This window comes from Pelobates fuscus, chromosome 8 (genome assembly GCF_036172605.1).
Source record: "Pelobates fuscus isolate aPelFus1 chromosome 8, aPelFus1.pri, whole genome shotgun sequence".
Classification (NCBI taxonomy): domain Eukaryota; kingdom Metazoa; phylum Chordata; class Amphibia; order Anura; family Pelobatidae; genus Pelobates; species Pelobates fuscus.
The window spans coordinates 110876276-110900933 of NC_086324.1; the positions used below are offsets into that span (position 1 = coordinate 110876276).

General features: G+C 41.1%; 1 protein-coding gene across 1 annotated transcript in view; it reads right to left on the reverse strand.

Annotated features, from left to right (window-relative positions):
- Positions 1–24658, reverse strand: part of PMM2 (phosphomannomutase 2) — a 366613-nt gene that overhangs the window by 222898 nt on the left and 119057 nt on the right. Inside the window, exon 3 of the mRNA XM_063428823.1 lies at positions 18416–18492. Coding sequence (XP_063284893.1) covers positions 18416–18492 — 77 coding nt within the window. The remainder of the gene's footprint in view (positions 1–18415; positions 18493–24658) is intronic.

Sequence of the window (24658 nt, forward strand, 5' to 3'; positions counted from 1 at the left end):
TGTATGAATGCAGTGTGTGTGTATGAATGCAGTGTGTGTGTATGAATGCAGTGTGTGTGTGTATGAGTGCAGTGTGTGTGTGTATGAGTGCAGTGTGTGTGTGTATGAGTGCAGTGTGTGTGTGTATGAGTGCAGTGTGTGTGTGTATGAGTGCAGTGTGTGTGTGTATGAGTGCAGTGTGTGTGTATGAATGCAGTGTGTGTGTATGAATGCTGTGTGTATGAGTGCAGTGTGTGTGTATGAGAATGCTGTGTGTGAGTGCAGTGTGTGTGTATGAGTGCAGTGTGTGTGTATGAGTAGTGTGTGTGTGTGTGTGTGTATGAGTGCAGTGTGTGTATGAATGCTGTGTGTGTATGAATGCTGTGTGTATGAGTGCAGTGTGTGTGTATGAGAATGCTGTGTGTATGAGTGCTGTGTGTGTATGAATGCAGTGTGTGTAGGAATGCAGTGTGTGTGTAGGAATGCAGTGTGTGTGCAGGAATGCAGTGTGTGTGCAGGAATGCAGTGTGTGTGCAGGAATGCAGTGTGTGTGCAGGAATGCAGTGTGTGTGCAGGAATGCAGTGTGTGTGCAGGAATGCAGTGTGTGTGTGTATGAGTGCAGTGTGTGTGTATGAATGCAGTGTGTGTATGTGTGTGTGTAATGCAGAGTGTGATGCAGAGCCTTGGTGGGGGGTGGGCATTTTTATTTTTTAATTATTATTTTAATATTTTTTTTGTTTCATTACATGTTTTTATTATTATTATTTTTTTATTTTATTATTATTTTTTATTTTATTATTATTTTAATTTTTTTTATTATTATTAATATTTATAAATTGTTTCGTCCCCCCTCCCTGCTTGCTACCTGGCCAGGGAGGGGGGCTCTCCTTCCCTGGTGGTCCAGTGGATGGGCACTGTGTAGGAGGGGGCTGTGGGGGCTGCAGAGAGATGTTACTTACCTTTCCTGCAGCTCCTGTCAGCTCTCTCCTCCTCCACCGGTCCGTTCAGCACCTCGGTCAGCTCCCAGTGTAAAGATTTACACTGTGAGCTGACAGAAGAGCTGAACGGACTGGCGGAGGAGGAGAGAGCTGACAGGAGCTGCAGGAAAGGTAAGTAACATCTCTCTGCAGCCCCCACAGCCCCCAGTCTGTATTATGGCAATGTAAATTGCCATAATACAGACTCTGACTCGAGTATAAGCCGAGTTGGGGTTTTTCAGCACAAAAAATGTGCTGAAAAACTCGGCTTATACTCGAGTATATACGGTATATGCTATTGACACATGCTGCCACAGTTATATTCTTGCGGCAAATCAGGAGCCTATGTAATTATGAGTTCCTAGTCTTTGTATTGTAATAAGTATTTTTTTCATTAAAGTTGATTTATTATTATTTTTTTTGTTATTAGACATTTCTATTGGGGTGGAGTTTTGAGGGGGATTATCTCGTTTGGATACGGGGTGATCCCGCCTCACTTTCTTCTTAAATTTAGCTATAATAAGAATAATAATAACTAGAAAAGCTACAATTTCTGGGGAAATTGTGTGAAGTGTTCTTGCCTCCACCAGTAGTCTACAAATGGAGTGGGCGGAGTAACTGTTATTATTTATTTATAGCTGAACGTTTTGATTTAAGATTTGTGTAGGTGGGCCTGAAAATGAGGGAGTGGCGGCAGTTTAGAAATCATGTACTGATTTTTCAGCTTTTGCCAGCTCCCACTCTAGCTTTGCCATTCATTCCTATGGGACAAATTTCGCCACAAGAATGACGATATTCTGTGAACCATTCGGCGAAACGTTCCACAAAGTAATAGCAATCCGATCGGGAATAATCTGCACGTTTTGGTATATTTTTGTCTATGTATTGTAAAAACTGTAGGAGGAGTTAGGGTGAAAAATGTGGCTATAATAACAATAAGAACTAGAAAAGCTACAATTTCTGGGGAAATTGTATGAAGTGTTCTTGCCTCCACCAGTAGTCTACAACTGGAGTGGGCGGAGTAACTGTTATTATTTATTTATATGGCACATTTAATTGCAACGTTGTTGCCCAAAGTGCTTCACAGTTACATTAAAACATACAGTTATAAAAAAATTAGCAGGTGCAAAAGGCCCTGTCTATGACATCACTTGCTGCTGCAGCCTGGCACAGGTCAGACTATTTTTGCGGTTGTCATCTTCAAACGGTCGCATTTTAAAAACTATAAATCCTACAGCGAAGAGCTTTATATTGTGAGAATCACAAGACCCAGACCTACATTGATTGTGATGTATAGTATGTCTCTGAGATATTAACAATGAAGGCACAGTCGCAGTTTAGAAATTGCCCTTCAAATGTGAGCTTTGCAGAGTGGAGTTTCAATGAATGTCAATGGACTGCGTGAGTTGCAAACAAATGGTCATATTGTGAAAACTATAAGGACTATGGCTTAGCTGTGGACATTTGTTGTGGCAGCAGGGATAGCTGAACGTTTTGATATAAGATTTGTGTAGGTGGGCCTGAAAATGAGGGAGTGGTGGCAGTTTAGAAATCATGTTCTGATTTTTCAGCTTTTACCAGCTCCCACTCTAGCTTTGCCATTCACTCCTATGGGACAAATTTCGCCACAAGAACGACGCTATTCCGAGAACCATTCGCCGAAACGTTCCACAAACTAATAGCAATCTGATCGGGAACAATCTGCACGTTTTGGTATATTTTTGTCTATGTAGTGTAAAAACTGTGGGAGGAGTTAGGGTGGCAAATTTGGCTATAATAAGAATAATAATAACTAGAAAAGCTACAATTTCTGGGGAAATTGTGTGAAGTGTTCTTGCCTCCACCAGTAGTCTACAACTGGAGTGGGCGGAGTAACTGTTATCATTTATATAGCACATTTAATTGCAACGTTGTTGGACAGTTACATTAAACCATACATTTATAAAAACATTAGCAGATGTGCAAAAGGCCCTGTCTATGACATCACTTGCTGCTGCAGCCTTGCACAGGTCACAGAATTTTGGCGGTTGCCATCTTCAAATGGTCTTATTTTAAAAACTATAAATCCTACAGCGAAGAGCTTTATATTGTGAGAATCACAAGACCCAGACCTATATTTTGATGCATAGTATGTCTCTGCAATATTAACAATGAAGGCACAGTCGCAGTTTAGAAATTGCCCTTCAAATGTGAGCTTTGCAGAGTGGAGTTTCAATGAATGTCAATAGACGGCGTGAGTTACAAACTAATGGTCATATTGTGAAAACGATCAGGACTATGGCTTAGCTGTGGACATTTGTTGTGGCAGCAGGGATAGCTGAACGTTTTGATATAAGATTTGTGTAGGTGGGCCTGAAAATGAGGGAGTGGTGGCAGTTTAGAAATCATGTCCTGATTTTTCAGCTTTTACCAGCTCCCACTCTAGCTTTGCCATTCATTCCTATGGGACAAATTTCTCCACAAGAACAACGATATTCCGTGAACCATTCGCCGAAACGTTCCACAAACTAATAGCAATCCGATCGGGAACAATCTGCACGTTTTGGTATATTTTTGTCTATGTAGTGTAAAAACTGTGGGAGGAGTTAGGGTGGCAAAATTGGCTATAATAAGAATAAGAATAACTAGAAAAGCTACAATTTCTGGGGAAATTGTGTGAAGTGTTCTTGCCTCCACCAGTAGTCTACAACTGGAGTGGGCGGAGTAACTGTTATTATTTATTTATATAGCACATTTAATTGCAATGTTGTTGCCCAAAGTGCTTCACAGTTACATTAAAACATACAGTTATACAAACATTAGCAGGTGCAAAAGGCCCTGTCTATGACATCACTTGCTGCTGCAGCCTGGCACAGGTCAGAGTATTTTTGCGGTTGCCATCTTCAAACGGTCGTATTTTAAAAACTATAAATCCTACAGTGAAGAGCTTTATATTGTGAGAATCACAAGACCCAGACCTACATTTTGATGTATAGTATGTCTCTGAGATATTAACAATGAAGGCACAGTCGCAGTTTAGAAATTGCCCTTCAAATGTGAGCTTTGCAGAGTGGAGTTTCAATGAATGTCAATGGACTGCGTGAGTTGCAAACATGCAAACAAATGGTCATATTGTGAAAACTATAAGGACTATGGCTTAGCTGTGGACATTTTTAGTGGCAGCAGGGATAGCTGAACGTTTTGATATAAGATTTGTGTAGGTGGCCCTGAAAATGAGGGAGTGGTGGCAGTTTAGAAATCATGTCCTGATTTTTCAGCTTTTGCCAGCTCCCACTCTAGCTTTGCCATTCATTCCTATGGGACAAATTTCGCCACAAGAACGACGATATTCCGAGAACCATTCGGTGAAACGTTCCACAAAGTAATAGCAATCCGATCGGGAACAATCTGCACGTTTTGGTATATTTTTGTCTATGTAGTGTAAAAACTGTGGGAGGAGTTAGGGTGGCAAATTTGGCTATAATAAGAATAAGAATAAGAACTAGAAAAGCTACAATTTCTGGGGAAATTGTTTGAAGTGTTCTTGCCTCCACCAGTAGTCTACAACTGGAGTGGGCGTAGTAACTGTTATTATTTATTTATATAGCACATTTAATTGCAACGTTGTTGCCCAAAGTGCTTCACAGTTACATTAAAACATACAGTTATAAAAACATTAGCAGGTGCAAAAGGCCCTGTCTATGACATCACTTGCTGCTGCAGCCTGGCACAGGTCAGAGTATGTTTGCGGTTGCCATCTTCAAACGGTCATATTTTTAAAACTATAAATCCTACAGTGAAGAGCTTTATATTGTGAGAATCACAAGACCCAGACCTACATTTCGATGTATAGTATGTCTCTGCAATATTAAAAATGAAGGCACAGTCGCAGTTTAGAAATTGCCCTTCAAATGTGAGCTTTGCAGAGTGGAGTTTCAATAAATGTCAATGGGTGGCGCGAGTTGCAAACAAATGGTCATATTGTGAAAACTATCAGGACTATGGCTTAGCCATGGACATTTCTAGTGGCAGCAGGGATAGCTGAACGTTTTGATATAAGATTTGTGTAGGTGGGCCTGAAAATGAGGGAGTGGTGGCAGTTTAGAAATCATGTCCTGATTTTTCAGCTTTTGCCAGCTCCCACTCTAGCTTTGCCATTCATTCCTATGGGACAAATTTCGCCACAAGAACGACGATATTCCGAGAACCATTCGGCGAAACGTTCCACAAAGTAATAGCAATCCGATCGGGAACAATCTGCACGTTTTGGTATATTTTTGTCTATGTAGTGTAAAAACTGTGGGAGGAGTTAGGGTGGCAAATTTGGCTATAATAAGAATAATAAGAATAATAATAATAATAATAATAATATATATGTGAGATAACATTAAGTGGTCTTGCTATGCAAGAACACTTAATAATATATATGTGAGATAACATTAAGTGGTCTTGCTATGCAAGAACACTTAACTAGAAAAGCTACAATTTCTGGGGAAATTGTGTGAAGTGTTCTTGCCTCCACCAGTAGTCTACAACTGGAGTGGGCGGAGTAACTGTTATTATTTATTTATATAGCACATTTAATTGCAACGTTGTTGCCCAAAGTGCTTTACAGTTACATTAAAACATACAGTTATAAAAACATTAGCAGGTGTAAAAGACTTTGTCAATGACATCACTTGCTGCTGCAGCCTGGCACAAGTCAGAGTATTTTGGCGGTTGCCATCTTCAAACGGTCATATTTTAAAAACTATAAATCCTACAGCGAAGAGCTTTATATTGTGAGAATCACAAGACCCAGACCTACATTTTGATGCATAGTATGTCTCTGCAATATTAACAATGAAGGCACAGTCGCAGTTTAGAAATTGCCCTTCAAATGTGAGCTTTGCAGAGTGGAGTTTCAATGAATGTCAATGGACTGCGTGAGTTGCAAACAAATGGTCATATTGTGAAAACTATCAGGACTATGGCTTAGCCGTGGACATTTGTAGTGGCAGCAGGGATAGCTGAACGTTTTGATATAAGATTTGTGTAGGTGGGCTTGAAAATGAGGGAGTGGTAGCAGTTTAGAAATCATGTCCTGATTTTTCAGCTTTTGCCAGCTCCCACTCTAGCTTTGCCATTCATTCCTATGGGACAAATTTCGCCACAAGAACGACAATATTCCGAGAACCATTCGGCGAAACGTTCCACAAAGTAATAGCAATCCGATCGGGAACAATCTGCACGTTTTTGTATATTTTTGTCTATGTAGTGTAAAAACTGTGGGAGGAGTTAGGGTGGCAAATTTGGCTATAATAATAATAATAATATATATGTGAGATAACATTAAGTGGTCTTGCTATGCAAGAACACTTAATAATAATAATAATAATAATATATATGTGAGATAAGATTAAGTGGTCTTGCTATGCAAGAACACTTAATAATAATAATAAAACTAAAAAATCTACAATTTCTGGGTAAATTGTGTGAAGTGTTCTTGCCTCCACCAGTAGTCTACAACTAGAGTGGGCGGAGTAACTGTTATCATTTATATAGCACATTTAACTGCAACGTTGTTGCCCAAAGTGCTTTACAGTTACATTAAAACATACAGTTATACAAACCATTAGCAGGTGCAAAAGGCCCTGTCTATGACATCACTTGCTGCTGCAGCCTGGCACAGGTCAGAGTATTTTGGCAGTTGCCATCTTCAAATGGTCGTATTTTAGTCACAGTCGCAGTTTAGAAATTGCCCTTCAAATGTGAGCTTTGCAGAGTGGAGATTCAATGAATGTCAATGGACTGCGTGAGTTGCAAACAAATGGTCATATTGTGAAAACTATCAGGACTATGGCTTAGCTGTGGACATTTTAAGTGGCAGCAGGGATAGCTGAACATTTTGATATAAGATTTGTGTAGGTGGGCCTGAAAATGAGGGAGTGGTGGCAGTTTAGAAATCATGTCCTGATTTTTCAGCTTTTGCCAGCTCCCACTCTAGCTTTGCCATTCATTCCTATGGGGCAAATTTTGCCACAAGAACAACGATATTCCGAGAACCATTCGGCGAAACGTTCCACAAAGTAATAGCAATCCGATCGGGAACAATCTGCACGTTTTGGTATATTTTTGTCTATGTAGTGTAAAAACTGTGGGAGGAGTTAGGGTGGCAAATTTGGCTATAATAAGAATAACTAGAAAAGCTACAATTTCTGGGGAAATTGTGTGAAGTGTTCTTGCCTCCACCAGTAGTCTACAACTGGAGTGGGCGGAGTAAATGTTATTTATTTATATAGCACATTTAATTGCAACGTTGTTGCCCAAAGTGCTTCACAGTTACATTAAAACATACATTTATAAAAACATTAGCAGGTGTGAAAAAGGCCCTGTCTATGACATCACTTGCTGCTGCAGCCTGGCACAGGTCAGAGTATTTTTGCGGTTGCCATCTTCAAATGGTCCTATTTTAAAAACTATAAATCCTACAGTGAAGAGCTTTATATTGTGAGAATCACAAGGCCCAGACCTACATTTTGATGTATAGTATGTCTCTGAGATATTAACAATGAAGGCACAGTCGCAGTTTAGAAATTGCCCTTCAAATGTGAGCTTTGCAGAGTGGAGTTTCAATGAATGTCAATGGACTGCGTGAGTTGCAAACAAATTGTCATATTGTGAAAACTATAAGGACTATGGCTTAGCTGTGGACATTTTTAGTGGCAGCAGGGATAGCTGAACATTTTGATATAAGATTTGTGTAGGTGGGCCTGAAAATGAGGGAGTGGTGGCAGTTTAGAAATCATGTCCTGATTTTTCAGCTTTTGCCAGCTCCCACTCTAGCTTTGCCATTCATTCCTATGGGACAAATTTTGCCACAAGAACGACGATATTCCGTGAACCATTCGGCGAAACGTTCCACAAAGTAATAGCAATCCGATCGGGAACAATCGGCACGTTTTGGTAAATTTTCGTCTATGTAGTGTAAAAACTGTGGGAGGAGTTAGGGTGGCAAATTTGGCTATAATAATAATAATAATATATATGTGAGATAACAGTAAGTGGTCTTGCTATGCAAGAACACTTAATAATATATATGTGAGATAACAGTAAGTGGTCTTGCTATGCAAGAACACTTAATAATATATATGTGAGATAACAGTAAGTGGTCTTGCTATGCAAGAACACTTAATATATATGTGAGATAACTGTAAGTGGTCTTGCTATGCAAGAACACTTAATATATATGTGAGATAACAGTAAGTGGTCTTGCTATGCAAGAACATTTAATAATAATAATAATAATAATAATAATATATATGTGAGATAACATTAAGTGGTCTTGCTATGCAAGAACACTTAATAATATATATGTTAGATAACATTAAGTGGTCTTGCTTTGCAAGAACACTTAATAATATATATGTGAGATAACATTAAGTGGTCTTGCTATGCAAGAACACTTAATAATATATATGTGAGATAACATTAAGTGGTCTTGCTATGCAAGAACACTTAATAATAATAATATATATGTGAGATAACATTAAGTGGTCTTGCTTTGCAAGAACACTTAATAATAATATATATGTGAGATAACATTAAGTGGTCTTGCTATGCAAGAACACTTAATAATATATATGTGAGATAACTAAGTGGTCTTGCTATGCAAGAACACTTAATAATAATAATATATATGTGAGATAACATTAAGTGGTCTTGCTTTGCAAGAACACTTAATAATATATATGTGAGATAACATTAAGTGGTCTTCCTATGCAAGAACACTTAATAATAATATATATGTGAGATAACATTAAGTGGTCTTCCTATGCAAGAACACTTAATAATAATATATATGTGAGATAACATTAAGTGGTCTTGCTATGTAAGAACACTTAATTATAATTTATTATATTGTCCATATTTGTGATCTAATTGTATAGATACATGGATATTTTATGTATCTATAATATGTTTAATCTCTTTCCTTGCTTCAATCAATGGAAGTTTATAGATTTTCACTCAACCGTATTTTGGCACTTATTATTGATGCAATATTTTAATTCATTATATTAAAATGCTTTTCTCTCTTTTTTAGGATTCATAGTATGATCCACAGTTTTATATATTTTATTATATATTATGTACAACTGAGCTTGATTTCCTATATCCTCAGTATGAGGGGAATATCAACCCCTCATTTTAAAATGCATAATTCTTGTCTATTTTATAATACATTGAAATGTATTTGTAGTATGCTATCTTTATAGCTATACATTGCAGTCTGTGTAGATTTTAAGGTTTTCCTTTACATGCATATATGGGAATATAGAGGACTGTCTGACTTACTTTGAATTAGATTACGGTTTCAGAATATGCAAATGCAATACTTGGACTACTAACCAATGAACTTCTGGTGGGAGATTTAGCACTGCCCTTACGTCCTGACGAAGGCGGAAGGTGTAGACGTACGGCGCATTGACGTCACGTAGTGGACGGAGCTTGAATCCCGCGGAGAACTCAATTTGGATACGGTCAGCTGACGATCAAGTTGGAGAGAGGAATATTACAGTGGCTGATAAGAGACCTTGGGTTCCCCTATCCATCCTGCTCCACTTGTTAACAAAGACCTGGCTTTTGTGAGTAGCAGTGCTTGAAGCCCACAGACACTCACCTATTTACATCTTGTAAGCAGCCTTATATCAAGAGATTTTAAATTTAATGTATAAATAAACTTGATGCACTAGCAGTGGCGTACACACAATCCATGGGGCCCCGGTGTAAAGGCGGGCTCCCAATCGCAGGGGTCCGCAGGGCGGCCGGGCCCTCTGAAGTGATATGTACGCCGCTGTGCACTATTTATCAGACTATGATTTGTTTTTATATATACTACTACATAACCTTGCTATACTGGAATCCCATCTGATAAAGCAACTTTAAGTATACTATTTTATTGTTCTGCACCACTGATATATTTTATATTGTGGTTTTAAATGCACCAATATCATTCTTTATGCGCTTCACTTATTTTCTATATCTATCTATATCTAGAATAAAGAAAGAAGGTATTTTTGTCTGTCACTAATTGACTGATAGTGGTAATTAAAAAGGATGTATCACCACTCAAGATGAAGGGGTTTTGGCCCTTTGATAAATTTAAATAGATAGAAGATAGTGGTGAGACATGAGTTAAAAAGTAACTTTTCAAAAACAAACAACCTGTTTACAGAGGTAGTGAGTGATACTCTATGGTGCCTAAACAAGAAAGCAGCTCAACACAAAGTGTAATACCCTTATTTCCACGATCAGTTTACAATGTTGAACGATATAAAATATACACCAATTAGTGGAGCGCTGTATACATTTAAAGTGATGGAGGGGTCCACACTTGGGGATATACACTCAGAGACACATATAAAAGAAAAAACAAGGGGGGCGGAGCCAACCGCGAGCCGAGCTGGACGTGCTGTAGCTGAGCTCCGACTGGGACGGCGGGTAATCCACAAACATCGGGCGAACAACGCACTATGGGGCACCCCAGAAAAGGTACCAACCCAGCTCAAACCTCCCAGAGGCAGTCCACAGCAAAAACGGGCGCTCTCACTAAATTCTTTAAGGATAATCCGGCGAAAAACGCCGATGAAGTAGGCCCCAAAATGGCGGCAGAAATTTTCACCGAGCAAGCTCCATCCTCACCCCCATTAAGCCCAGCCAGCTCAGACACGGCCTCCACACATATTGATGCAGATCTGAGAGCTATACTTAACAACCTGCCTACAAAACAGGATATTCAGGCTCTAATCCAGAAAATGGAATCCTCATTCCAAAACAAACTAGACAATATGGCGGCAGAGGTTAAAGGGGTAGAGGAAAGATTAGAAGCACTTGAAGATAACCAAGACCACACACTCACCCAGGTTCAGCAGGTTCACCAGGCCCTAGAGGCACAAAACACCCAGATGGCCATGATGTACAGGGCTATTGATGATATCGATAATAGGGGAAGGCGCAACAACCTGCGACTGAAAGGCATACCTGAAGCTGAAGGGGAAAACCTTCCTAAAATACTACAGGAGCTATTCAATTACTTACTCCACAAAGATCCAGCAGAGCACATTCTGTTTGATAGAGCCCATAGAGCACTGAGACCGCGAGGCCCGGCCTCTGAAGCCCCAAGAGACATAATTTGCCGTTTACACTACTTTGGGACTAAAGAAGAAATACTGCGAGAACTAAGAAAAACATCTCAACCATTACTATTCCTTGGAGCCCAAATTCAAATTTACCCGGACCTATCCTGGATGACTCTACAAGCTCGACGGGTTCTTAGACCCCTGACAGACCTATTAAGTGCCAGAAACATCAAATACAGATGGGGTTTCCCCCTCTCGCTGACGGCCACACACAACGGAACCACCGCTACCGTGACCACTGCAGAGGATATCGCCACATTTACTTCTACTTTGAACTTACCTGACGTGCAGATTCCTGATTGGTACGGCCCGATTCAGGCGCCCCATAATTACCCTCGCCCTCAGAGAGCGAGATGGCAAACACCGCCAAAAAGACGGCGCAATGAGCACCATCCTCCCCAGCGAAACCCACAAGGACAACAGGCTGAACCACACCGAAACTGACGCCCGGGACAATACTACGCCAGAAAAGACCGTACAACCATATAAACGACCAGTAAGACGTTGCCTATGTTTTGTTTACGGACCAACACTCTGTTTATGACCGACCAGGAAAATCAGCAAGTCTGGACCCAGACATTGGTTTCACACTGTATGAGGTCTCACTTACCTCTTCCCAGACACAACATGGAACCCAGCACAAAGGTTTCTCTGGTAACTCACGAAAGAACTTTATAGCTGGGTCGACACTGAAAGACAAGTCTGTGCAACTCCAAAAGGACTTACCGACCTAATCCAGTGACCCTCACCGCCAGAATGGGATAGGTAACACGCAACTGGTATTTGAGAATACCCCCTCCTCCCCAGCGCATGCCAGAGCGGAGAGCTGGGGTTGTCTGTCTAGCTACCTAGAGAATTTCCGAATGTGTTGACTAACTTTAACATGTTACTGGTCAGTTTTGCCTCTGTATTCACTCTCCTATCCTCCCACCCCTTGGCTAACCTGCCATCCCCCCTCTGAACCGCTTACCCCAACTGCCATGGCCCTCAGGGGCGACAGGGGGCTGGAGGGACCCAAAGGGGCGACCCAGGGCCCTCTCCCCCACTACGTGCTCTTTCTCCTTCCTCTCCCTTCATTCTATCATTGAGTTACACCATGTATCTGAGGGATATTGTAGGGGAGCGGGAGTGCGGGAGCGGGATGGGGGCCGGGTGGAGCAATGACCAAGAGAGAGCGAAAGAGAGTGCTAACCCAGCTTGACACCCTACTCATTCCTGTCGTTGTAAGCCGCTCTAACTTACCTTACAGGCCCAGAGGCCCACTTGCAGCGCATCGAATGGTCCCAACTCCTAACAGAAATACTAAGCCCGAAATCCACAACTATTCATAACTAGATAGGTGGATTACCCGCCACCTTCCCTACGCCACCCACGCCAACCTAGACTTCCCCCCCCACCACAGATAGACTGTGGAACCCTCTGTAGCGGCAATACAAGCCCAAGCGGTGCCTTACCTACCTCCCTGCGCCCACCTAGAACGCACAGGGAGAAGCCACCGGCTAAAGGGGCTTACCCATCCATAATTCTAAAGCACTCTCATTCGCTAGCTCCAGAGCTTATCCTAAGTCTTTGTATATAGTTGGATTTAATCCGGTAAATTTTTTCGTTGTTTTTCTTATTGTTACGTTGATAATTGCACCTAAACAAATCTTCTTGAAATCACCTCTACGCACACACTAATATCTGAACAACCGCTACCCGAATAACTCTACCACTCCACACTCTTTGCAATAGGGAGCTCTTCCCCCTCTCTGACTATCCCAGCATGGCAACTATTCGTATAACGACACTGAATGTGAGAGGTCTCAACTCCCCTCTCAAAAGATCTCTGGCTCTTAGGGAACTTCACGACCTTAAAACGGATATAGCGTTTCTACAAGAAACACATTTCAGAGCAGACTCAGCCCCAACCCTACGCAACAAACACTACCCCCTAGGCTACTTTAGCAACTATGAAGGTTCCAAATCAAAAGGGGTGGCCATTCTGATAAATGCACGCACACCCTTCAAATACTCGTCACACCAATCGATCGCAGACGGCAGGCTCCTGATAGTCAAAGGAAAGATAGGGACCTCAGTAGTGACCCTTGCCAACCTATACCTCCCCAACAGAAAACAATGCACATACACCCGCAAATACCTGGCTGCAGTAGACAAGGTCACGGAAGGGTTACTTATTTTAGGAGGAGACTTTAACATTTCATTAGATTCGGATTTGGACACTACCTCCAAATACACCAAGTACAACGCAACCTCCAGGTCCAGAATTGTCCAGCTCTTAGACGAGCGACATCTCTTCGACTGTTGGCGAGTGACGCATCCCACCTCCCGAGACTACTCCTTCTTCTCAGCGGTTAAACATACCTACTCTAGATTAGACATGCTTTTTCTCCAACATAGACACCTCCATCTCATACAGTCCTGCGACTACGGCCCTATTACCTGGTCTGACCATGGCCCCCTCTCCATGACAATCCAAATACCAAACCTGATCCCTTCGAGATCACAGTGGAAGCTTAATGACACACTACTTAATGACCCAGTCAATGTAGCCTCCTTAAACGAGACACTTACTAAATACTTTGAGGAAAACTGTACACCGGCAGTGTCGCCCACAATTGTGTGGGAAGCCCACAAAGCCGTAATAAGAGGACACATAATTGCCATAGCTTCTAAACAAAAGAAAGCGAGGGAGGCTCAGATTACATCCCTCACGACGGACATCAGACACCTAGAACACACCCACAAAAAACACTTGCTCCTAGATACTTACAAAGAACTAACGGACAAGCGTTCCTCTCTCCAAACATTACTGAATGCAAAAATCCAGAAATCTCTCTTTTACTCCAAACATAGGTACTACACCCAGAGCGGAAAGTGTGGCCGCATGTTGGCCAGGGCAATACAAAAGGAAAGGCAGCAAACATACATAACCCATATTAAAAAGTCTACTGGGACTATGACTCACCTACTACCTGACATAATGGGAGAATTCCACTCCTACTATACCAATTTATACAATCTCAGGTCCCAACCGCCAGACCCGAAGGACATCCAAAACTTTCTCACCCAGAGATTAACACAAACGATACCACCCAATGCCAGACAGGCACTGGACTCTCCACTCACACCAGAGGAATTCTCACTAATCACACGACAGTTGCCATTAGGGAAATGCCCAGGGCCTGATGGATTCTCAGCCAAATATTTTAAAACATTCTCCGCGACCCTGAACAAGCCGTTCCTACAAGTTTTTAACTCATTACACCAAGGCCACACCCTACCGCGAGAGACACTTGAAGCCCATATCACACTCATCCCCAAACAAGGCAAGGATCTGACGGACTGTGGCAGCTACAGGCCCATCTCACTAATAAATGTAGACTTAAAAATCTTTACTAAGATACTGGCAGTCCGTCTCAAGCCCTACCTACAGGGACTCATCCACCCAGACCAATCAGGGTTCGTGCCAGGCCGAGAGGCCAAGAATAATACCACCAAAGTATTAAATCTCATATACCATGCAAAGATGAACAATGACCCAAGCCTTATCCTCACGATCGACGCCGAAAAGGCGTTCGATAGGGTGGATTGGGCCCTGTTACAAGCCACATTGCAGGCCATGGGCTTCGGGCCCAATTGGTTAGCTTGGCTCTCAGCCGTATATTCCAGACCGGGGGCTAAAATAAGAATAAATGGCCAACTCACAGACACGGTCCACATTTCCAATGGGACGAGGCAAGGGTGTCCCCTTTCTCCCCTCTTGTTCATCCTCACACTGGAACCCTTCCTCCAGGGAATTAGAGACAACCCGAACATTCAAGGGATACAAATAGCAGACAAGGAGTATAAAGTATCTGCTTTTGCGGATGACCTCCTATACACGATTCGAGACCCTGAAACCTCGCTCCCTCACCTGCTACAGGAAATTGACCAATATAACCGGGTATCCAACTATAAGATGAATGGCGGCAAAAGTGAGATCTTGCCTCTAACCATTCCAGCAGAGCTAGGGGACCGACTTAGGCGGACATACCCCTTCCATTGGCCACAGAACTCAGTCAGATACCTGGGAATACAGCTCACACATACACTCAACAAAACATACGAACTCAACTTCCCCCCACTACTGGCCAACATTGACAGAGACTTAAAAAATTGGAACAAACCCCAATTCAGCTGGCTATGCAGAGTACACATACTGAAAATGGCCATCTTACCGAAATTTCTATATGTACTACAAACACTACCTATAAAAATACCAGCTACCTTCTTTAAGGCGGCAAAGCACATCTTCTCCACTTTCATTTGGGCGGGTAAACGCCCGAGAACACAGTACACACAACTGACGAGACATAAGCTCCACGGAGGCCTAGGAGTACCGGACATAGAGACATACCACAAGGCAGTGATCCTGTCCAGAATCTATGATTGGACTAATGCCTATAACCAGAAACAATGGGTACAAATAGAAGCGACAAGCCTAAAAGTTCACATCAACACAATACCCTGGCACGAAACGGGCCTACCGTGGGTTAGACAGGACCACCCAGACCACCCGACAGTACTCCCCACTCTGAAGTACTGGAACGCTATCAGGACACTTGACAACATTGCCCCCAACCCCTCCCCACTATACCCAATAACTAAAAACCCATACTTCAAACCAGGCCTCTCACAACACGCCTACAGTGATTTTGGAAACCATCCAGGACACCTACATCTGAAAGATGTAACCAATAGGCAAGGAATAATCCCACTGGCAGATCTAATCCAAACGCCCACACACACACCTATGCAATATTACAATTACGCACAACTCTCACACTTCTTACAAGCGCACCAATCACTCTCACACGGACACAGACCAATGTCCACATTCGAACATAAGGCCCTCCTGGGGACAATGAAAAAGAAACACATCACCGTGTTCTACAAACTCCTTCAGATGACCGTACAGGCCCAACTCCCAGATTTCACAAAGTCATGGGAAAAAGAACTAAAGATTACACTGACGAATGACGAATGGGAGATGATATTTAAAAACACCTTTAGGTCCACTACCAACACTATTGCCCAAGAAAGTAATTACAAGCGCATCTCTAGATGGCACTTTACACCAACTAGGTTACGTAAGTTCTTCCCGAACGCTTCCAACCTCTGTTGGAGATGCAAAACAGACATAGGCACTCCGGGCCATATCTGGTGGTTCTGCCCCATAATTCAAACATACTGGAGCAAGCTAACCACCATAATGCAACTTATAACAAAATATGTGGTACCGCAGTCCCCCGAGGTCCTCCTCTTCATGCTGTATCCCACAGCTCTGCCGAAACCAACACGCCTCCTGCTTAACCACCTGCTTACAGCAGCTAACGCCCTAATTCCTCTCAAATGGAAGCAAACCAGACCCCCATCTATTAGGGAATGGATCACCAAGGTGGATTCCATCAGGCAGATGGTGGAACTCTCGCACTCCATAGCTGGTACATATGATGTTTTTACGTACACTTGGGCACCCTGGGATTCCTATCTCAAAGACTCAGCATTATCCCCTCTCCACAATGCTTAACACGCAGCGCTAACCATAGGCGAGCCCGACGAAGGCCCTTCCATGCAGAAGTCATCCCATAGAGTAATTCTTTTGCTACCCCACTGATTATATACCTGTAGATATCGATATTATACTAGTGATGTTTAAAAAGCTGGACATTCCTTAATTGTAAAGCGGTACCCTACGATCATTTTACCCCAGTTTAAAGTGTGTTATAACATGTTCTGAACTGTTCTGACTCATATATTCATGTATTGTAAAGTGCAAAAAAGACGAATCCTGTAATGTGCAATTTTCTTTGATGTATTTGTAACTTGTTACTCACAAAAAGAATAAAAATCTTTAAATAATAATAAAAGAAAAAACAAATATATGGTGCAGATGGTGTTTGGTACTAATAGGTGATAAAAGTAAATAACTAGAACCACTCACATGGTCTGGAGCCTATATTGGCTCCGTAAAATAAACCTTTTTGCTCTTTGGGCAGCAACACACCCCTTTCCACAGTGGTGTTCCTCCAGAAAGACTGGAGAGAGGAGAAATAGACCAGATGAGTAGTCTTGTGCAGAAATGTAGTATATATACTTGTGGTAAGTATTGTGCTCACCTTATTAAGAGCCTTAAATTCCTGGCTCTGAGGGTGTTCAGCAGTTTGCCAATTTCTGGGATGGCACGTTCCATAAAGAATTCCTGGAGGCTCCAACGACTTAAATGGTATAAAAAGTAAATGTGTTGCTTCCAAATTAAAACACAATATTGTGGGTTTTAAACTAAAAAATAAAAGATGGAAATGTAGTATACAAAGTCCAAACAAAAGTCCAAAATCAGCCAAAACACGTTTCACTCATCTGTGAGCTTCCTCAGTCAGCTGTAATACAGCCTCAGAAATCTTTTCTTTTTAAATGTTCAGTCAGTTTCTTAGTTCCTCCTCTTTGGGTCATGGTATGTGGTTAGCCAGTGTTGAGTGCAGATTTGCTGGAATTGCTTATGTGACCTAGAGACACCTGGGGTTGGTGAGCCCCTGTTGGGCAATTAGGTTTACCACCCATACTTGTATAATTAACAGTCATTGGTGGCTCATAGGTATAAAACCCGGTTCGTGGTTGGCGGAAATGACATCATGGGTAACGCAGTTCATCAAACCCGCCATCCACCACCGGAAGGGATTGCTGACCGCAGAGAGAACCCTTCAAATAAATTCTACTGGTGGTCAGGGGTGTCGATCACACACCATCCACTCCCCGTCGTCTGACTGGTGGAAATAACGAAGCGCTCCGAATACGCCCGCCATCCACGCCAGTCCTCAGTAGTGAAACTTTTGATTGTGCTTTGGGGGAGGTCCTGGCGCCAGTCGGGGAGTGGCCTTGAGGACGTCACACAATAGTGTGCATCAGCCTAAACCCCTCAGACGGTACCAGACCGAAAAAACCAACATTTTGGAAGTGGGCTCTATGGAGGGAACCAAAAAAAGAAGGGGAAGGGTGTATTTAAGGGTATCATCTAAATTGCATCTCACATAGGGCCATGCAGCTCCAAATAAAATAATAAACATAAAACACATTGTAAATTGATCGTGGAAATAAGGGTATTATATGTTGAGCTGCTTTCTTGTTTAGGCACTATAGAGTATCACTCACTATCTCTGTAATGAGGTTGTTTCTGTTTTTGAAAAGTTACTTTTTAACTCATGTCTCACCACTATCTTCTATCCATCTATACACATGCATACACCTACTAGTTTACTCACCTGCTTACAAAGAAATGTCCCATCTCTGTAGGCTACAAGACCATTTTCTGCAAACACATAGTCAAACTTCTCAACCACTGAAATAATAAAAAGGATAATATTTAATAGGCAGCATTTGGGTATGGTTGAATCAAAACTAACATTTTAAAGGTATAGTCATCTCCCACATTTTTATCATATTATTAGAATGATATATTTGCTTTCATCAATGCTTCTGATTTAATCAGACATTCCAAGCACCATAAGCACTACAAAACTTATTGTAGGTGTTCTAGTGCTATGTATTTTGTATTACATTTATTTATTTTTTATGCCATATTTGTATTATTTCCAGCTATATCTAAAGATACCATCACCAAACATATTGGTAGCTTATCTTATAAAACAGGTCATTTTATAACACTCTCCGGCTGCAAGAAAAAACAAATTATGTGAATGCTGTGATTATTTTCCCACTGATTATTTTATTTTGACATTTACTCCCCCCCCCCCCCCCCCTCCAACCCTGTCCCATAAGTGTATAGACATTTAGAGCTGTACTGAGCCAGAATCAGCTGTTATTCAACCCAAGTTCTCCCACACGAGTCCAGCTACTGCTTGTTAACAGTGAGATGTCACTTCTCATTACTCTTCTTAAATAAACACAATAGCATTAGAAATACAAATATATATTCCTAAAGCTAGAGCCCTAGTCACTGTTTAGGTGACTAGGGCCATTACCACGTCAAATAAATGGTTGATTAACCATTTATTTGCTTACCTTAATCAAGCACCGGGCTCCCGCGGCACTGGTGACCTATCCTCCTCCATCAACGTCCGCTCCCGAGTGGACCGAATGCGCATGCGCGGCCAGAGGCGCGTGCGCATTCATACCCGCCAATAGGAAAGCATTACTCAATGCTTTCCTATGGGGATCTTTTTTGACGCTGGACTCCTCACGAAGTCCAGCGTCAAATAAGTGTGATTTACTCCGTGTAAATCGCGGAAGCGGCCTCTAGTGGCTGTCAGGGAGACTACACTGCAGGGTTAATCCAGCCCCTAGTGGCTGTCAGGGAGACCGCCACTAGAGGTTGGATTAACCCTGCAGTGTAAATATAGCAGTTACGCTGAAACTGCTATGTTTTCAGCTGCAGTGTTAAAACTAGGTGACCTGGCACCCAAACCACTTCATTGAGCTGAAGCTGTCTGGGTGCCTATAGTGGTCCTTTAAAGGAAAGGAAAATACATAGAGCGGCATCTCTTTTAGAAATACATTCCTCTTTCCAAACAAATAACAAAATTTAATTTCTAGCGCTTGTTCAAAGTCTATGTGGCAACTCGGACTTCCCAAACCAGAGTCTCTTCCTTCTGGCCGTAGGTAGATATAGAAACGTAATGCAGGAAAGCAGCACCTTCACAAGAGGACAAATAATACAGAAGGTTGTGTCTTTTTTGATGCTGGTGATGATAAATAAATAAAAGAAAGGAAATGCACTTACAATCTTCTGGAGCTTGAAATCAGCTCCAGATATATGCGATTGGACGGTACAATCCCAGTCTGTGGATATGCTGATCTTGGTCTTTATCTTATGTGGACAGGTATTCTTAGGACAGTCAGCAGCGCGTTGTGGTAAGCTTCGTAGTAGTGGTCTCTTAATATATCCAATTTTGCAATAGTTCACCAGCGAATAAAACGAAAATAAAAACATAAAATAATGCTCTCTGTATAGCTAAAAAATAATAAAAGAAGGTATACTCACAAATGGAGAACACACTAAAGTTATGCTCAATCCTATATAGCTTAGGTGGTATCTTCCCCACCTAGGAAACACCAATAAAACACTTACGCGTTTCACCTTTACACAAGCAAAAATAACTGACAGATTAGGTCATCAGTCATGTGACCAGTCTTTCAATTAACATAATAATTGAGTATAATACAATCTTCATATTACAAAGTTACATAGTTACATAGTTGCATAGCTGAAAAGAGACTTGCGTCCATCAAGTTCAGCCTTCCTCACATATGTTTTTTGCTGTTGATCCAAAAGAAGGCAAAAATGCGAGCTGAAAAAGGGTATAGAGATGCTTAGATTGATGTTAAAATCAGGTAAAAGTCAGATTTTATAAATAAAAATAAAAACTGGAAAAAAGTGGGTGAGATAACTTTAAAAGCGTGTACCAATATGGCTGCCACAATTAAAAAATAGGAGTTCTAAGATTCTAAGATGGCCATCACCAGCTTGTGAAAAGGGTAATAGGAAGGACGCTCATAAATGGAAGGGGGGTGGCTTGAATCTTGACACGAACCAGGGGACATATCGGGCTTGTAGTCTAAAAACCACTACACTTAATGTGTGTATTGGAAATAAGATAAAATAAAATAATGGGACTATAAATAAATAAAAACAGATGAAATGGGGGGGGGGGGAGGGGGAGGGAGTTCAAGGGGAAAACACTGAAAAATATAAAAAGGTATTTGGCAATATACAGGATCTTAAACACAAGGTAAAAAGTGTATATAAATCACACAATATGGTATTAGAAGTATATGACCAATAATTATAAAACATGCAAACCACACAAATTGGATAAGTATAGATGAGCAGAAAGAAATAATAAAAACAGCATGTAATAAAAATCAAAATTAGAATATTAAAGGGATACTCCAGGCACACAGACCACTTCTGCCCATTGGAGGGGTCTGGGTGCCAACTCCCACTACCCTTAACCCTGCAAGTGTAATTATTGCAGTTTTCATAAACTCTAATACTACACTTAATGTGTGCATTGGAAATAAGATACAATAAAATAGTATGAATAAAACAAAAAGGAAGGCTTGAGGGGATAAACATATAAAAACACACATAAAGGGATAAAAATCAGCATATTAACCCCCAAGGTACTAAAGTGTTAAAAAAAATGTAAAAAAAGATCCCAAATAAAAGATGCACAGAAATAAATGAGCGAATAAAAAAATTCATAAAAATTTAAAAAGGACATTTAACCCCTGAGGCGCTTAATTTAAAGACCCAACTCATCTCCTTCTTATCCAGTATTTTAGAGAGATTACCACCTCGCCATGGAGGGGAAATCTTCTCTACAGCAGAGCATTTTAGACATTTGGGAACTTTATTATGCATTAAGAAGTGCTTTGAAACCGAGTGATTTAAAAGGCCTTTTGAAATATTCCTGCAGTGTTCGGCAGTGCATGTTTTTAGGCTCCTAGTTGACATGCCCACATGTTGTAATTTACAGGGACACTCCAATAAATAAATAAAATTTTTCGAATGGCATGTAATGAAGCTGTATATATTGTATTTCTGAGACGAATATTTTGAATTAAACTAAAAAAAATATGTATCTTTCCTGTTGCTGCTTCTATAGGCTAATCACCTTTTACATTTAAAAAAATAAATGAAAATTGTGAGTTAAAATAGTTTTGGGGGGGGGGGTTGTTTTTTGTGTGTAATTTTTAGCTAGAACTCTTTTTAGATTAGGGGCCCATCTAAAAAAAAGTTGGGCTTTTCAGTCACTACAGTCGCAGCTTATTCCAATAAGTTGATTTTTTGGGATGCTTTTTAACCAGGGGTGGTGGTGGCAACTGGTGAAATTTATAAAGGTGTTCGTATGTACATTTTAAAAAAAAAAGGTTCTGGTGTGTAACGGATTATTTTCTATATAAATTTCTAAATCAAGAAATGTAATCTTGGTAGTGCTGATGTCGGTGCTGCGTTTGATACCCTTATCATCATCATTTAAAAAAGATAAAAATGCTTTTAGATCTTCTTCAGTGCCCTCAAAAAAAAAAAACCAACAATAAAAAAAACAAAAAAACAGGTCATCTATATACCAACGACATAAAACAAGATTGGTTTTCCATTTAAAATTCAACCAAATAAAAGCATCCTCCCAGTCAGCCATAAAAAGGTTTATGTAACTGGGCGCTACCCTCTACTGGGTACCATGGCACAAATCAAAACAGATAATTTTGCCTATCGTTTTACATTTTAACAGTAAAAGTTTTAAGAAAAAAGTTTATTTTAAAAAACAAAACAGGGATATTTTAAAAGAAGATGACATTTTTTTTTAAAGATTTTACCCGAATAGCCAAAAATGTGTTTGAGCTGGGTCTTTAAATTAAGCACACCTGCACCTCAGGGGTTAAATGTTGATTTTGACCTTTTTATTTTTAAATGTTTTTATTTTTGTTGCGCGTGGAGTAACAAAAACAAGATACGGTGCCACAACAGCATAAACAAGTATCACATTAACATTGTATGTCACAGGTATGGCACCGAGGTAAAGGAACATTTTAGTATGATGTTGGTAAAAGCAAATATATTGGACTATGCCAGTGGGACTTCATCAGTAAGTACAGAATTAAACATGCTATTTTAGCTGGCATTCTACTTAAAGAAGAGTATAATATTACAAAAATTCAACTTCAACTACCGTATATACTCGAGTATAAGCCGACCCGAATATAAGCCGAGGCCCCTAATTTTACCCCAAAAAACTGGGAAAATTTATTGACTCGAGTATAAGACTAGGGTGGGAAATGCAGCAGCTGCTGGTAAATTTCTAAATAAAATTAGATCCTTAAAAAATTATATTAATTGAATATTTATTTACAGTGTGTGTATATAATGAATGCAGTGTGTGTATGAGAATGCAGTGTGTGTGTATGAGAATGCAGTGTGTGTGTATGAGAATGCAGTGTGTGTATATGAATGCAGTGTGTGTGTATGAGAATGCTGTGTGTATGAGTGCAGTGTGTGTGTATGAGAATGCTGTGTATGAGTGCAGTGTGTGTATGAATGCTGTGTGTGTGTGTATGAATGCTGTGTGTATGAGTGCAGTGTGTATGAGTGCTGTGTGTGTGTATGAGTGCAGTGTGTGTGTATGAATGCAGTGTGTGTGTATGAGTGCAGTGTGTGTGTATGAGTGCAGTGTGTGTGTATGAGTGCAGTGTGTGTATGTGTGTGTGTAATGCAGAGTGTGATGCAGAGCCTTGGTGGGGGGTGGGCATTTTTTATTTTTTTATTATTATTTTAATATTTTTTTTTTGTTTCATTACATTTTTTTATTTTATTATTTTTTATTTTATTATTTTTATTTTATTATTTTTTTATTTTTATTTTTTTTATTATTATTAATATATATATATATATTTTTTGTCCCCCCTCCCTGCTTGCTAGCTGGCCAGGGAGGGGGGCTCTCCTTCCCTGGTGGTCCAGTGGATGGGCACTGTGTAGAAGGGGGCTGTGGGGGCTGCAGAGAGATGTTACTTACCTTTCCTGCAGCTCCTGTCAGCTCTCTCCTCCTCCGCCGGTCCGTTCAGCACCTCGGTCAGCTCCCAGTGTAAATCTCGCGAGAGCCGCGGCTCTCGCGAGATTTACACTGTGAGCTGACAGAAGAGCTGAACGGACCGGCGGAGGAGGAGAGAGCTGACAGGAGCTGCAGGAAAGGTAAGTAACATCTCTCTGCAGCCCCCACAGCCCCCATTGTCTGTATTATGGCAATGCAAATTGCCATAATACAGACTGACTCGAGTATAAGCCGAGTTGGGGTTTTTCAGCACAAAAAATGTGCTGAAAAACTCTGCTTATACTCGAGTATATACGGTAATAGTCTAAGTCCTGGCCTAGATAAAGCGTATGTGATTTGGAGTATGATAGCCAGGGGTGTGAGAGTCATGGGTAAACTGGAGTTGGTCTGGGTGGTGGCAGGGTTGTCTCTCCAATATGTATATACCTCGCATTCGCCAGCCGGCACTAGAGTTAAAATAGTGGGTATGCACAGCTCTGTCTTAGTGTTTGGTCGATTTCGTGTGGCCGTATGTGCGACAGTGTCCCCAATAGAGCCGGTGCCCAGTGGGGGCGATATAGCATTTCGGCGTGTTTTGCCGTGTATATACTGTAGTCTGGGGCTTAATACTAGTGCCTTGGGTCCGGTATGTTAAACTTGAAGTAAAATTACAGTAAGCTGTTATTTGGGGTTGGAGCTTATCCATGTCTATAATAGTAATTAGCGTGCCAGGTCGTCCTGGGGTAGTTTGGCTACGTTTGGTTTTAGGTTGCTACTTCAATACCCCGAGATAGTGTTGCTTAGGTGTACCCTTTTTCCCTGGGTGGGGTGGGGTGGGGTGTTATACGTTGTACACGGGCATTTGAGGGGGCTGTGAAGTGTGATGTAAGATTGTGTATTGGATGGCTAGCAGTAGTGAGGGTTGCCTTGAGTGTGAAAACTAGTAAAGCGTCA